Raw genomic sequence first — 17,108 nt, forward strand, 5'->3', positions numbered from 1 at the left:
TTATCTTTTCAGTTATCTACCTTTGACTTTGAAGGAATTCAGTTTCTTGGAAGGGTTGTGAGAAACTGTAAGAAATTCAGAGTTTGGTGCTGCACCAAATACACTTCTGTCTGTCTGGATCTGAGTTCCAAGTCCCTGCTGCAGAGCAGAAACCAGATCCCTATGTTAGGCTCCTGTTTTCTATTGGAAACAGGGAGAGAGAGTTGTCAATTTCTAAACAGCATATAGGTGAAACCTAAAGCTTCCCCACTTTCTTCTTGTAGGTATTTTGCATCAAGTCTGTAAAGGTACATCTCTGTCTATTTTGTTATCCTATCTAGAAACTAATTCCTGAAAGCAAGTATTTTTACTAATTTTCAAATAATAGAACAGAGCAGAAGTTTCTGTATAAGATGACATCCTGAAATTTAGATCAGTACCACAAAAAACAGCAGACCAGTCAATTTCTCTTACTTTCATAAGATCTCAATGAGCAAGAAATCCTAAACAGAGGAGAATCAATGTATGGCTGCTTCATTTGATATAAAAGCTATAATGTAATAGTGAAATTTTCCATGTAAATTAACCCACTTCCCTTTAGAACTGCTATATATTTATTGCTTATATTGTGAAATTTTTGTACTTTGTGTGGAGAGCAATAACTTGTATTCATGGGGGGTGGGATGTTACAATTTAAACAATAAAAATAATAATACAATATTCCTGTATTTACTTTGTTCCATAAAACAGAAAGGAGCAAACCAAAGGAATATCATGCTTTTATTTGGAGGACTGTGCCAATAATACTTGTTTTGCAAAGATACAAATTGATGCCTAGCTTTTTATTTTTCAGGATCAACAGATTGCATATGCTATTCAACTGTTGGCATTTCTGATCCAGTAACTTCAGCTCTTCATATTATTGTAGGTGGGTGGTCACACTTTGCTGTGTTGTTACAAAAACAATGGAAGTAGCCCAAAATACCATTTTCATTTAGTTCTTCCTTTATATCTGTGAAATGTAATTTTAACATAATGGCTGAATTGAAATACAAAGTTTTTGTCTGGGATTTAAGCCTCTGATTGAAATTTGGGAGGTTAAAAATCGATTGCTTTCCCTACAGTAATTCATTGTTTTCAAGGGAACATAATATTTCAAAAATGTTGTGCTAAAGTTTTCATGAATTCTGTTATTCTTTTGAAAGTAATAAATAGCAATAAGCATCAGTTGTTGGACTATATCTCTATATATATGTATATCTATGTTAGAGAAAAATAAAAGCTTTGAGAAATGCATGTACACTTGAATGGTACTATTTTGTGCTAGTTGTCCAATTGTCCTGGGCAATTCAGTATCCCCTTGCCAAGTTAGAGTTACAATGCCTTCTGATATCATTGCTCAGTAACAGCTGCAGTTTTAGGATCTGGTGTTGCAAAGATTTACACATGTGTTTCTCTTACTAACCTGTGGTTTACTCTGTTCAGCGTCTGTGGAGTTAAAGCCTTTGGACTAGGATTGGAAAGATGTGGCTTTACTATCTCACAGTATTTTAGCTGTGTTGTTAAGTCCCAGAATCACAGAATGGGTCAGGTTGGAAGGGACCACAGTGGATCATCTGGTCCAACCTACCTGTGAAACAGAAAAAACCCCAAACACCAAAATACCAAACAAAGCAAAAAAACCCACCCCAACTCCCACCATCACACCAAAGTTTGCATGAGGAGGACATCAGAGAAGTGGTGTATTCTTTCTTCTTGGGGATTTCAAGGACTTGACTGGATAAGCCCAGTAACCTGGGCTTATAGCTGAACCTGGTCTGAGTGGAAGGCTTGATGAGGAACCTCCAAAGGCTCCTTGCAGCTTGAATATCCTCTGATATGACACAGAGGTGTAAGTAGTACCCAGGAGATGTACAGGAGATACTGCATCGATCTGCCTAGGGAAAGGGGCTGTCAAGCATTGACACAAGGTGCCAATACTTAAAAGACAAAATGTGGCACTTAGGGACATGGTTGAGTAGTGGCCTTGAGAGGGCTGGGTTAGCATTTGGACTTGATGATCCCAAAGGCCTTTTCTAATCTAAATAGTTCTTCAACTCTATCCCCTCCTACTGCTACAGGGTAAAGGACTGTAAATTCTTCAATACAAGTTTTTAGCATACTGAGCCCTTTCTTCTCACTTAGTGTTTAAAGCTTTTGAAGTATGAAATTAAATTAGTATTAAAAATTATATTTCATTTTCTTTATGTGTAAGAAGTATATGTATTTATGACATATATTGACATAAATGCAATATGTATTTTTTATTTTTAATGACTTTGCTGTGTTAAAGCTACTATCATGCTTGCAGCTGCAAATGAAATAAGGCATGACAAACTTCTGATCTTCATAGGTGACTGTCAGCCTCTGGATGTCTCTTCTGTACATCACAACAACACATTTTTGAAATACTCCGTGTCATTGCTGGGTTATGGTTTTTATGGAGATATATTGAAAGATAGTGAGAAGAAGCGGTGGATGGGTCCAATGAGATATGACTACTCAGGTAATTTTTTTTAATTACTACATTATTTTGTCAGCATGTAAGCATATTGGAATAGTTGGTTTATTCTCTCCAAGCCAACCTTCTTCCAAGCTTGTAAACATCAGAAACAGACTGAACTTGATTTTAAACTCTTTGTAGTACCAAGTATATTGGATTACATTACATAAAGCTCTGTAACTTTGGGGTTAACATTGAGAGTGGGCTCAGTAAATTTGTGTTGAACATGTGCCACCTATTGGAAATGGCCTAAAAAGTAATAACTTCTCTGTCCTAATCATTTTGACTTACTTTTTAGTCACTTAAAGAGAGATAAGCACTCCTCCATCTTGAACATTCAGTTGATGGAATGAATTGTTAATTTTGCCCTTGTAGAGAGAGATGAGTGATTTAGTCTTGTTACCTAAAATTTGGATAAATCCTATGCTAGTGGAAAGTATCTTTTGCCCTGTTTGATTTATCTTGTGTTAGGGAAAGAAGATACTTGAGGAAAGTTTAAGTGCAGGCAAATTTTAAGATTCAGCAGTGATATATTACTAAATTGTTTAGTTGGTTTTTAAAGCTGTCAAGTGAAATAATGGCACTTCCAACAAATGTTAAAACATTGGAGTGGTGCTGTGGTATTTTCTTGTTCCTTACAGTCTAAAACATCATAAGAAAAGGACTTCTGAGCTTGAGGAGGGCTACTATTGTTTTGCAGTCCTTAGAGAAGGAAAGAGATGAAAAATCAAGGAATGTATGCAGAGATATTTGCCATGTGGACTTATAATGACTTAATGGTGTATAATGCCTTTTTTTTTTAATGTAGGCTTCAAAACTTTTCTTTCTCATCACTATTATGAAGGAACAATTGCTTATCAACCAGCAAAACACACACATGGATCTCCACGAGATAAAGAGAGCTGCAGAACAGGGTAGGCTAATGTTTATCTCTGGATATTTGGTGTGAACTATTTAAAAAGGCCTGTACATAAATAGAGGTTACAGAACTATTGGTTTTAATATCACCACACTTACTCTGAAAGAGATAAGCTTGTAAAAACAATTACTGACTCATTAAAAAGAACACCTCATTTTATCAGATCATTAAACAAAAATCTAATAAAATTTTGTTAGCTGGTTCTCCTTCTCCCTCAATTTTAAGTGAAGCAAAATACAACAGCACAGGACTCAGTTACAAGATGCTGAGGATACTATGCTGTGTTCCTACTAAGAAATCAAAAATCTCGATGGCTTGCAGCTTCTACAAATGGAAATAATAATTCAGAAATTCTCAAGTGTTCACATCCTAACTGCATCTAGAAATTTTAGTGGTTGTTTTAGTACCATAACAGCTGCCATGGCTTGTCCTGAGGACAGGTGCTCTCAGGAATTAGCCTATTTAGCCTGTTTCTTTGTATGCTAATATGATGCTGTATTAATTCTTTCTGATATGCTTCACTTGTTTCTTTAGTCAGGGGACGTGCCTTAATCTCCCAGTGCTCCTTCCTTTCTCTTTGCTTTTACTTGCTTGAAGTTAAGCACTAGCATTAATTATTCCTCTTTATATATAGAGGAATTTAGCTATCAGACATAAAGTACTTGTCACAGCACCAAACAGCACAGCAGGATACAGAGAAGCCACAAACTTCATCCAGAAACAATAAGACTGCTGTGCCAGTGCTGTGACAGACTGGAGATCAGACTCCAGTATCAGCCAGAGCAGCTATCCTGACCCATCAGGTGCCCTCATGCATCAGAGAGGAGGGGAGGCTTCAGAGGGAGAGAGCTGTCATCCAGGTCTCAGGAATGGAGTAAGGAATGCCTGGTGCCTCACAGGCATTCCTTATCAGTTATCAGTTATCCTTCCTGATAACTGCTGGAAGGGCAGTAGGGCCAGGCACAAGAAATTTAGGAGAATCCTGGGGTGTGGTAATGAGATTGATCATGCAGGTGATTGACAGGCTGGCTAGAACAACTGCTCTGCCAGTGTTGATACAGAAGATAAAAAGTGGAGATGTGGGGGATGTGATGGTTGAGGGCAGTTTTGGCCATGGCGACTGTGAGATTATAGAGTTTTAACTTCTGAGAGAAGTAAATGAGACAAAAAGTAGAATTGCAACCTTGGACTTCGGTTTATTTGGGTATCTTGGCAAGATTCCATGGGAGACTGTCCTGGAGTACAAAGAGGCATAGGAGAGTTAGTTGGTACCTCCTGAGAGTTCAAGAATAATCCATTCTGATACTCAGAAAGTGTACCTTGAATAACCAGGATAGAAAAGCAATTTGGATGGCAAGGACACTTGTGATGGAGTGTCTCCAGTATGTCCATGTCTTTCAGTGTTGGAGCAGTCAGATGTTGGAACAAGGTGCCCAGAGGTGTCTGGACTTTACCCTCCCAGATCCTCAAAACCTGACTGAATAAGACACTGAGCATCCTGATCCTGCAAGACCAACTTTGAGCTCTCCTGTGAGACCAACATTGGTCACATCAGAGATGCCTTCCAACCTTTGTGATCTTGTAGCTCTCTGCTGCTGTTACCTCTGACATCCAGTAATCTTTAGAACTGTATTTAAATAACTGCACTGTGTGCAGGGCTATGATTGTTCATGCCACATGAGGATTGTCAGTGCTGTGGTGCATGTTGTGGTGGGGGAAGATCTTGTAATGACTGGGTAAAATAAAAAAGTTGAAATGAATAATAGTGGAGGTCTTTCAGGAATTGAATGGTATTTTTGTTTTCAGATGTTACATTTGCAAGCAAAGTGAGAAACAGCTGGCAGAACAGAACAAGGAACATGGATTGAAACATGAAGGTAATTTATCAAAAGAAAGCAAAATGTGATAGTATTACACAAATTATTCCTTTTCAGAAGATAGCAATTCAAGTGTGCATGTATTTTGGTTTTTTAAACATAAACATTGAGTTACTTGATAATCCATTGTTTCTTTCAGCTTACAGAAAACACCTGTAAGTGTCATTGCCTCTCTGTACTCATCACTGGTGAGGCCACACCTTTAATCCTGTGTTCACTTTTGGACCCCTTACTTCAAGAAGGAAATTGAGGTGCTGAAACATGTCCAGAGAAGGGCAACAGAGCTGGTGAAGGGTCTGGAGCACAAGTCCTGTGAGGATCAGCTGAGGGAGCTGGGAGTGTTTAGCCTGGATTAAAAATTTGTGTTTGTTAGCAGAAATGTCACCCTACTATGAGGCTGTGAACTTGCACGACTAGTAGCTGATCTAGTGGACTTCAGTATTTCTGTACAACATCCCACCAATACTCACTATAAATGATAAATGAGATTTCTGTCCTCTTTCTCTAGTTAGGCTGTCCTTACTTTCTCTTTCATCCCCATTCTAACCCCTGTGCACACTTGTCCGCTGGTTTATGTGCATTTTTTCATGTTTGTGTGTGTTGCTCGGTTTTTTTGGTTGGTTGGTTGGTTGGTTTGGTTTTTAAATCTGCCTTTTTGTTCCCTTTCATCTAGCAAAGGAGCTACTAGAAAGCTACAGGTTAGTTAGCAATCAAGACAGTTTTAACCAACATTGCAGGTGACATTAAGCAGCTGATTATGTAGGATATTGTTTACTTTATTCCATTCTACTTCTGGTAGCTGGCTTTCTTTGCAGTCTAGTCTCTTATCTATGCAGTACTGGTAAGGAAATAATACAATCAGCTACTTTTGATTCACTATAGAAAGGATTTTAAATCTCCACTTCAGAGAAGCTTTTCACTCAGCAGGGTGTCTTGGCTAACTCTTTCATTGTGCCTCTACCAGGTTTGTGTGTAATTCAGATCAGTTTAGAAGGATGCTTGATTGGTTGTTGCTGAACATATTTCTTTGTATTGTGCAGGAGCTCTGTGCATGTGCTGAGTAAATGTTGACTGTTAGGACTTTATGCTGATTTCAGCATTTCATGCAGTGTGTGTACACAATAGGCCACTGATGAGTGTCACTTATGCACTCACTCCTTATGACTGCCCTCCTGTAGGATATTTTGAGCAAATAATTTGTGCTGTTACAGTGATACACACTGCAAAATGGTTATAAAAAGAGTTGATCATTTAAAATGTGACTGATACCCTGACTTCATTCTTGCTTTGAACAGTGAAGGTGTTCTTGGGTAACATGCTGAGATTTATACCAGATGAAAACCATCTATTACAGTAACATAAAGAAGCATTTTACCTTAAAAGCATACTTTAAATGTTAATACATATCTAGACACACTGATGACTAAATTACTAATGCTTCTCAGAGAAACAGCAAAAGAATTTATCAGTAAAGGAAGATGTTTGCATTTTGTTGTTTGTGTATTGGAAAATGTCTATTGTTTTCAGTTCCAGTAGTTCATGTTCTGTTCAGTTACCTTCATCTCAGAGCAGGGTCTTGTCATTTGCGTCCAGCCTGAACTGTCATTCTATAGTCTGACATTTAGATATGTCTCAGCTCTCTAAAGATGCATATTTTGAATCTGATTTAAATTACTTCTTTTGGTAATGTCATGTTTGAAAGCAACATAAAAAGATCAGCAGTAAAGCAAGCAATACTAAAAAGCACTGTGGCGAATTAAGCAAAAATATTTAATTTAAAAGCCGTGTTTTTTTCTTGCTATTTCTGATTTGTTTCTCAGGAGGTAGAGGGAATAGTCTAGATGGAAAAATTATAATAAAGGTTTTTGTTTTCCTTAAGTCTTTTGTCACATGGTTTACATGGTTTTTCCTGGAAAATTGTTTTTGTTCTGTTACTAGAGAGTGGATAGTAAGAACTTTCAATGAATTCCAGAAAACAAGAGAAGTTCAAAGAGTGAACAACTACAAAATACTTCAGAAACAATTTTTTTCTTTGTTTTTCCTGATGCATAGAGCCTGGAACATGTTGATTCAAAATGAATGCATCACAGACTTCAGGTTCAAAATAACCTAGACAATTGTAATAATGATTCTCTAAAGTAAATGTGAAGTTCCTAGAACTGAGACAGTAAGGAATATCAGAATTTCAGGACATGAAATATATAGCATAAACATCATCTGTAATCCCATCAGAAAAGCACCTTGAAAATCACTGTAAGTTAACCAAAATGTGGGGAACTAAATCATGTTAGATCAAGTCCATACCAGTTAACATTCCTCAAAATCTACCTTGTATACATAAACAAACTTAAGCATTTTTTGTTTGCTCCTTAATCTTACCCCTAATGGCACTTCACTCTTCCCAGTCTTAGAGCAGCATGCATGTCCATAGTCTGTTCTGCACTCATTACTTCTGTGGAATTGTTCATTTGAAATGAGTCCACTTATATTGGTAGGAGAAAAACAGTGTTATGGCTGCTTTTTGGCTTTTTCTTATTGCAATAAGGAAGACAAATACATGTAATCTAAAAATAAAAAAGGCATTTTTAATATATTTTTATCCATATTCAAGAAAAAACAGTTTTGGCATCAACTCTGCATTGCCTGCCAATGCTTCTTTGTTCTAGAAAATTTCTCTGCTTCCTGGTAGTATCAATGCCAGCACACATTGTCTACGTGTAATCTCCAACAGAGTTTCAAGGTATTGAAAAGAGGCTTTGTGTTGTTTTTCAGAAATCTCTGAAGATTTGCACACAGGAACATTTAACTGTTAATAGTTCTAATCTTGGGGCATTTGGAGCTAGAGTGGAAGCAGCCTCCTGCTGTGCTGCTTGCTGGTCCGTGCTGCTCCCTGAGTCATCCCTTCCCTTTGACTTTTTAAAAACATTAAGTTGCTGCATTGAGGCAGAAGAGGAATATTGCTTCAGAAGCCAAATACTAAACTACAATCCTTGCATCATTGTTTATTTAAGATTAACAAGTTGAAGAGCAGAAATAGAATTTTAAAAAGTTAATCCCTCTGAACTTTCATACTACAAGAGTTGTAACTTGCCTGTCTTTTCCTTTCCTATGGCTTTGCAGGTTTTCCCAGATAGCACTGATCCTGAATTTAGCATGCATATGCCAGAGCAGGCAAGCAGTTATGGGAGATTGTCACAGTCAGAAGGGAGAAAGCAACTTTCTCTGTTAGTGTATGAGTAACATATACTTAAAAATATTATTTTTAAATGTAGTTTATTTTAGATACTTATTGACAGTACATGAATATGGCCAGGGAAGACTTTTAAGTTGCCATTGATTGCTTTTTAGTGTTCTTGTGAATAGATCAAATGATCGCCTGTCTCCACGTCTTTATTGATGTGTTTCAGAAGGTGAAGAAGAATGGAAGGTTATAAAAGGGAAATTTCTAGCCATCAATGCAGTAAATATGAGCTGTGCCTGTCCACGAAGTCCCAAAGGTCTTTCACCAGCAGCTCATTTGGCAGATGGTTCAGCAGACCTCATCCTAGTTCGGAAATGCTCCAGATTCGATTTTCTACGGTATCTTGTCAGACACACGAACCAAGATGATCAGGTGTGTATTCCTTTTGACTGTATCCATCAAAGGTGTAAATATTGGTATTCTTATAGGACAGAAATGATATCTATAAAGCAGGTTTGTTTGTTTTTTTTAATTTATGCATTTTGCATGATGCAATCGCAGCATGTGTATCATGGGGAAAAAAAAAGCAGCTCAAAACATTTTACCAAAGTCAACTCCTTGGCCTTTTAGCATTTTAACAAAATTCCATTTTTGCCATCTGAATTCATTTTTGTAACATTTTCCATGTGTTTGCTGTTTGAGCAATATTTAAAGTTATTTTATCACAACTGTGCCATCATGTAGTTGTCATGAAAAGCTGCTCACAGCATGAGAAACTACTCACAGCATGAGTAGCTGAGGTAGATAGTAGCTGTGGTGAAGAATAATAAATCACTTTTGAGATCTGTATAAAAATATGTTTTAGAATTAAGTTACCAGAACTGCAATTTGATTGTAGACTGCAGGCTTTTAGCAGTATTTTACTACATATTAGTGACCAGGATGAGCTTTATGCATTCAGCTTGAAAATTATTTCTTGCATGTGTTGTAGCTGTCAGACAGGAAGATTCATCACTGCTTTGGATCCTAATATCTCTTGAAACCAAGTTATGACTGTGACTACACATATTTAATATTTTTCACAACCTGATTTTATTAACATCTCTGGAAATTACCTGAACAATGGACCAATGTCATATCTAGTGCATAAAAGCAATAAAAAATTGCTTTTATCCCATTTTTCTCTGGGATATGCTGGTTTTGCAGTGGAGAGTAAATGCAAGGTTGTACATGTGTCCTTATCTCAGGTTAGTGTCTACCATAAAAACCCTTCTTGGGAAACGCTTCTTGAAAGCTTAAGAAAATGTGGAAAAAAAAACCAAAAAGAAAAGAGTGACTATACATCACTACAGATTGGTTTTCACATTTGCTTCCCTGTCATCCCCTTCCTGTAGACACACACAGATATACTCCATGGCCTTTGCTAAATGACCTGTCTGTATTCCATATACAGCTTGCTGAATAGTTAGCTCTGTATCTGTTAAGTTGCTTTTAGGGCTGATGGAGGCATCCTCTAATTTATTGTCCCTTCAATTGATGATTCCTGTATTAAAGCATTTATTCAATATTGTAGTGTAAATCTTCAGCCTCGGTTTTAAGAGCAGCCATCTAAGTGGTCTGCTTTTTCTAGCTGAATTAACTAGTTGAAATTATTTTTATTTTCTTTGAATGTAATGGGAAGGGCATGTGGGGACACACCGAAGGGAGCAGGTTTGACACTGTCGCCTGTAAGACTGTGGATCTGTTGCATTATTTTGCATCATGTGCAGGGTCTGGGGACCCCTTTGAGGGCAGCCTTTGATGGGCCATGACACCCCCTCTGCTGTCCCTCATGTGGATGTCCCTTGGATGTGCCTTTCAAGGGTGAGGGCCCCTGGAGCTCCTCTGCACAGCAGAGGGTGGGCATTCACTGCTTCTGACCAGAGGCTTTTTCAGCACACACCCAGATCCTCTCCTCCTCCCCCCTTTGATGTGTGGGTCTGGTGAGCCTGGCAAGTGATAGCCCGGGGCCGTGGTCTCCACCCTGAAGATGCTGGGCCTAATCCTCCTGTGAATGTATTCTCCTTCCCCAGCCCAGACCTAAGTCTCTTATCTCCATCAGCTTGCAGTCCAGGGCCTCAGTCAGGAGGCAGTCCAGGGTGGGATGGTCTTCCATGCAGCTTTTGTTACACCATTTTGCTATAATAGGCACTATAGAGTGACCATTGAGAAGTAAGATTTCATTTTGGCTTTATTTTTTTTGACTTGTGCAGTTTTTCAAAACCAAGTATCACTTTATACCTCACGTAAGCTTTTCTAGAAAATTGGAGTGGACAGACTTTCCTGGAGTACAAAATGCTGAGTGGCTTTACACATCAAATGTATTTAATTATAATTGCCTGATTTGCCTTTTTTTTTTCCCTGTAGTTTGACTTTCCATTTGTAGACGTTTATCGGGTTAAGTGTTTTCAATTTACATCAAAGCTTTCAGAAGACAATGAAAGCAATGTCATGGACATTGGAAAGAAACGTTTTGGCCAGTTCTGCAGAGATCATCCAGCCTGTTGCTGTAATATTGTTAATAGCACCTGGAATTGTGATGGAGAAACTCTGGATAGTTCAGCAATTGAAGTGAGGTAAGCATTGATTTTTCTGTCTATATAGCAGAACACGTTGAGCCTTCTCATTGATTTTGAAGATGCTTATAAAGGCATCCCAAAAAGATGCCTGTGCATAGCAAATTCGAGTCTTCTGATAATAAACCTAAATATTTTTGTTACCATTTTGAATCCTTTCCAGAGAGCACTGCAGCCATGTATGTTGTAAATGATCACTCTGAGATGGATGGCCCTACCTTTGAAGTCATACTTACTTCTTAGGAACTGTTATTATGTGTTTAACGTGCTGAAAGTGAAGATGGTGTTGGAAGGATTCTTTTTAAATGTGTGGAATGCCTCATTACTCTGAGCAATAGCTTTTTCTATTTGCTTAAGTAAACGTCTTTTCCTGACAAAAATACTGTGTCCCATATTTTGTGGTTTTTTTGCACACAGCACAGTCTTATCTCCAGTCTTCACATATGGGGAAAGAATATTGCAGCTGTGCAAATAATCAAATCAGAAAATAAGTTTGTGAAATTTGAAAGAGTTTTTTGGTTAGTTTTTTTTTTGTTGTTGTTGTTTGGATTAGTTTTGGTTCCTTGTTTTGTTTGTTGTTTTTAGAACAAAGGGAGCCAAATCCATAATATTTACATACGAGTGTTAAAATATAATCCCTTAGCAGTCCAAAGGGGAGTTTTAGAAAGATTGACTCATCTAGGTGCCTATAGAACTTCCTGTGTGGACAAGGGGCATAAAAGAGGACACATGAAAGCATCCAGCCCTCTGAGCAGGGAAGGATTGTATCTAAAAATGAGGGCGTGGTTTCTGTAGCCAGGAGTAAGAAACTTCGTCCAGCTGTTTGAAATAAATGGATTATTAGAATTAAATTACTAAAGTTAAAAATGTGGAACCCATTTATTTCTTACTAATTTCTATATTTTTCAGGGTTCACTGCCAGTTAATGAAGCTGTTTGCGAGGGGAATTGAGGAAGACTGTAAAGATGAAGCTGCCCACAGCCAGAGTAGCATTGAACAATTACTATAGACATTGTTCCTCCAATGAGGAGAAGAAAAAATAAAAGCTCAAGGAAATTGAGTAAATATGCATTTTAGTCAAATTGACAAGTATTTTAAACTTCTAGATTTTTTTTAATGGCTTCACTATAATTTTAGACATTGTATTGTGTCATTTTTTTTTTAAACATTGTAATCATTAAAATATATATTGGAGCAATGTAATCTGTTATGTTAGAAAAGATGGGATTGGCTTATATCTGTGTATTCATGATGACTGATAAATTCTCTTTGCTTTTCTAGAGAGCTAATTTAGTAGTTGTGTTGCAATAATATCTAAATGTTATGAAACATTGGACTTCCCACTGGCACCAAGATAAGACATTTTCAGTGTCTGAGAAGATGTTTTCTGCTGGGAATGTTATGTAATTGTGTGTGGCTTAAATGCTGGACAACAGTGTTGTCATCTACTTTTTTTTTTAATTAAAATATTTCATTTTGTAATTCTGACATACCTTGCAACTTATCAATGCAATTCAAACACACATTCCTGGCTTTAAGTAATAACAATAGTAGTGTACAGATATTTGAAAAATAAAAGCACAACTATATACAGGTCACACCTCATCCTATATATTCTGTCTTTGAAGGTTCCCTTGCATCATGCTTTTTGGATTATAAAAGGTTTTATGACTGTTTGGATGATACCAAATACCACACAGTGCAACTGAAAAGTCTTGCAAGCAAATTGCAGGAGTACTTCTATAATATCAGGAAGGCACAGGAAAGGAAAATAAGTTCTCAAACACCAGCAAGTTTTAGGTTTTAATAATATCTGATATTAACATATTAAAAGCTTCCCTCTTCACAATTCTCTGGACATTCTACTCCATGTGTTAAAATGTCTTTGCAAAATAAGATGTTGAAGTGTTAAGTTTAGAAATAGGATTTGATGATTGAAAATCCTTAAAATAATTTAACTAAATAGGAAACAAAATAATTTGCTTTGTGAAGCCAAGGGAAGAAACTGGCATCTGACAAATCATGAATTCACTGTGCTGATTTGTTTTTATAATAAAAAACATGAGACTGTCATATAGAGCTATGGAGTGATTATTTAAGTTGTATATAGTTTTGTGTATTGTGGCATATACATGTTTTGTGTCCAGGGTTGGGGCTAAATTTTGCTTTTCTTGTACAGGCTTATTCCTGTGTGAGGACAGAAGTTAGCCCCTGTTCTATTCTATCTTTTTAAAAGTGTTTCTTTAAGTTTAACATTCTCTTTAAAACTGACTTCATCTGAATTTTTTTTGCGTCCAAGCAGCTGATGATTCTGTATTCATGTATATTTATTGGTACTTCTGTCATCCAGTTTGTGTTAGTTTCATGTCTGTCATATATGTGATTAATGTAAGCCATGGTAATTGGTCATTTCATTACTGAAGCACTTGAATATTATTATAAATGGCAGGTTATTTTTTTTCTATTGAAGTTATTTACATTCCAGTTTTGTGTATTGTCACAATTGTGTTCTATATCTTTGCTACAAAGTATTATTCATATTGCTCTATATGAAAAAAAGCACTTGCAAATTATATTTGCCTCAAGTACAATCATACAAAGTTTAGGATCTTTATTTTGTTATATAGTATTTCAGGAAAATACTTGAATACTTTTCCAGAGCTACTGCTCTTTGCTTTCCTTGTTACTGCAATGAGTTGAAATGTTGATTCATCCAATGTTTTTCTGACACTTCTAACACAGGTGTTACGTATACTGTATTTTTAAAGCCATGTTTAATAAGTGAAATAGTACTTTTGATCTAACATCCCATTGAAAATGAAATTATGCAGTTCTACAAATGTGAATATGTTTTGAAAGTGTCATTTGTTAAAAAATGTCTATGGTTATTGTGGTTAATCCATGAATATTGTGAGAGTACCCAGACTTTGAAGTTACAGTAATTCTTGTGCAGGAGGTAGTGGTGCACACTCAGCTTACCAACAGTGAGGGAGTTGGAGGCATTGCAGCTATCCAGAGCACATTCTCATCAGTGAGAACTGGAATAAATACTAACCAGCTCTTTCCATTAGTTTACTAGCAAGTCATGAGACCCCTACTTGAAAAATGGAGACATAATCTCATAGTGAATGTATATTGAAATGCTTTGAATATTTGAGTATCTGAAACTGAGTGCTTGGTGTTTCCAAAGAAAGCCACAGTGAAGGTCTCCTTTCTGAGAAAAAGCCACCAGAGAAGGATGAAAGATCATTGTGTAGTATGGTAAGGAAGTGTGAAGTAAATAATAAAGGTATTGCAACATAATAAAATTTAAAGGTCATAGGTAATAGAAAAGCTGCATAGTTGCATTTGAATAATTGTATTTGTAGCATATTAAAGTAGCAAAGCACCATATGTGAGTTGTATGACATGTCCAGTTTATTTTTAAGAGAGCTGTGTAAGTAATGTCTTGTTACATTTTAATTCTAGGGATTTTTTTCTCCGAATGTAATCTTAGTATGGAAATTATGTATAGGAAAACCAGCTTTGATTTTTCTTTTTTCCCAATCTTGCTGGCTTCAAGATTAGAAAATGTGTTCTGTTTTATGACGCTAGGGCATTTCATTAAAGAAATAAAACTGCGTTGTACAACAGCACATTGGTGTTCTTCTTTTCACAACTTAATTTGAAAAAAAATCTCACTTTGACAGAAATCTGGCAGTTGTATGCTTAATGTAACCACTGTGAGCAGATCAAACAAAGTGAAGATCAAACAGAGGGGAGCAATTCATAACCTTCCAGTTGGGTTGATGACAGTTTTGTGGCAAGTGTGAGTGAACAAACACTGAGAATGGAGGAAAGCAACTAGTGAAGCTGGACTGAGGCTAATACTAAGCAACTCTACAAGGGTAAACTGAATATGAAACTTACTATAATGCAGGTATTTAGAGTTGTAATTGCTGTAGAAAGAAAAGAAACTGGTGTTCTAAGATGCATAAATATGTATAAATAGTGTGGTAAATAGAGGGGGGATCTAGAGTTTTGTTGAAATAATTGCTACAGATGAAGCATGTATTCTAAGTAAAACATGTTCATTGTAGATAAACAATGGACACAGAAGGAGAACATGCTTTTCAGCACTGCAGGCACTTCTGCTTTTGGAATGTAGTGTTCTTGTGTGGCAAGGCTTTGGGGGATGCAGAGGGGACTTGTGGATGAAGGCAGCAGAGGATGTCCCCATGTCTGACAATCATTTCTCCAGCCAGCTCCAAGATGGACCTGCCACTGGCCAAAGCTGATCTCATGGGCTGGCGTTGCTGGAACTTATGTGATAAATAAGAAAGGGTAAAAAGTGCTGCTTTACAGCTGTGAAAGGAGTGAGTGGAAAATAAACATCCTGCAGACATTTAAGGTCAGTGAAAAAGGGGAAGGAGGTGCTCCAGGCACCAGATGACATTGCTTGCAGCCTGTGGAGGACCTCACACTGGAGCAGGTGGATGTGCCCCCAGGAAAGCTGCAACTCATGGAGAGCCCATGCTGGAGCAAGTTTCCTGGCAGGGCTGCAGCCATGGAGAGGAGCACATACACGAGCGGGTATTTTTCACAGGAACTGTGGCCTGTGGGGGATGCTTTCCTCCTCAGGAAGGAGAAAGAAGAAAGTGTTGAACTCACTAGAACCCCCACTTCTCCATCTCCCTGCACTGCTCAAGGCAGGGGGATGAGGTAGAAGAGTCAGATGTAAAGTTGAGCATAGGAATGAAGCAGAGAGGGAGGAGAGGAGGTGTTGCATATCAGTTTGGGTATATCTCTGTCTTACTCCAGTATTGACTGGCAATAAATTATATTAATTTTCCCCAAGATGACTTTGTTTTGCCCCTGACTGTAATTGCTGAGGGGCCTCCCTGTCCTTAGCTTGACCCCTAAGCTATACAATCATTCTTTACACTGTCCTGAGGAGGATGATCTAGACTCAGAAATTTCTCTTGCAAGAAACATGTCTTGCAATTCCAGTATTAGAATAATAGGATCTTAGAATCATTTAGGTTGGAAAAGACCTTTAATATCATAAAGTCCAATCCTTAAACCAGCACTGCCAAGTCCACCACTAAACCATGTCCCTAAGGGCCACATCTACGTGTCTTTTAATTACCTCCAGGGATGCTGTCTCAGCCACTTCCCTGGACAGCCTTTTCCAATTCTTGATAATCCTTTCCATGAAAAAGTTTTTCCTAATACTGAGTCTAAACCTCCTCTGACACAACTTCATAGGGACTTGGATTGGAAGAGACTTCAAAGATCAACTTGACTCTAAAGCTCATATTGGCCTCAACTTAAGGCCATTTCCTCTATTTCCTCTTGTTCTATTGCTTTTTTACAGAAAAGGAGACTGACCCCCACCTGGCTACAAGCTCTTTTCAGGTAGTTGTAGAGTGTAATAAGGTCCCCCCTGAGCCTCCTTTTCTCCAGAATAAACACTCCCAGCTCCCTCAGCAGCTCCTCACCAGACTTGCACTCCAGACATGTCCCCCAGCTCCGTTGCCGTTCTCTGGACATGATCCAGCACCTCTTCTAATGAGGAGCCCAGAACTGAACACAGAATTCCTTTCCCTAGAATTCCTGCCTCAATCTCTGTGAAGTAAATGAGTAATAGGAGTTCATTTTTATTCTCATTAGTGACATTGTTCTTATTTCAACTTTTCAACGGGAGAGTGCAGTAATTTAATAGATTCTAACCGATGTTAAAGTTGCAGTAAATGAGTTCTGTCCATAATGAAGGAGCAGTCTTCCCAGACTTCTCTTACCCACGTGATCTACATCTCACAAAGGCTTATGCATGTTCTTAATTAATACATGACTAGTCCAATTAATTAGAAGGGATGGGGCATTCGTTCTTCAGTCATGCCTTTCAAATACTCTGCAATGAGAGGATTAACTATTTTTTTAGTCAATTTCCTGTAGTTGAGAAATTATTCCTAATATGTATCTACCAAAATTTCCAATGAGGTTGTCTTCAAAA

The 17,108-nt window shown here is 37.5% G+C and overlaps 1 protein-coding gene across 1 annotated transcript in view; it reads left to right on the plus strand.

Annotated features, from left to right (window-relative positions):
- Window positions 1-14,748, plus strand: part of CERK (ceramide kinase) — a 40,150-nt gene extending 25,402 nt beyond the window's left edge. The window contains exons 7-13 of the mRNA XM_071423855.1: window positions 833-907; window positions 2,372-2,524; window positions 3,330-3,435; window positions 5,247-5,317; window positions 8,725-8,930; window positions 10,905-11,113; window positions 12,023-14,748. Of these exons, the coding sequence (XP_071279956.1) occupies window positions 833-907; window positions 2,372-2,524; window positions 3,330-3,435; window positions 5,247-5,317; window positions 8,725-8,930; window positions 10,905-11,113; window positions 12,023-12,122 (920 nt within the window). The 3' untranslated portion in view covers window positions 12,123-14,748. The remainder of the gene's footprint in view (window positions 1-832; window positions 908-2,371; window positions 2,525-3,329; window positions 3,436-5,246; window positions 5,318-8,724; window positions 8,931-10,904; window positions 11,114-12,022) is intronic.
- Window positions 14,749-17,108: the final 2,360 nt, after the last annotated feature.

Source organism: Agelaius tricolor, unplaced genomic scaffold (genome assembly GCF_023055355.1).
Source record: "Agelaius tricolor isolate 1412-34295 unplaced genomic scaffold, bAgeTri1.0.p SCAF_3, whole genome shotgun sequence".
Lineage (NCBI taxonomy): Eukaryota > Metazoa > Chordata > Aves > Passeriformes > Icteridae > Agelaius > Agelaius tricolor.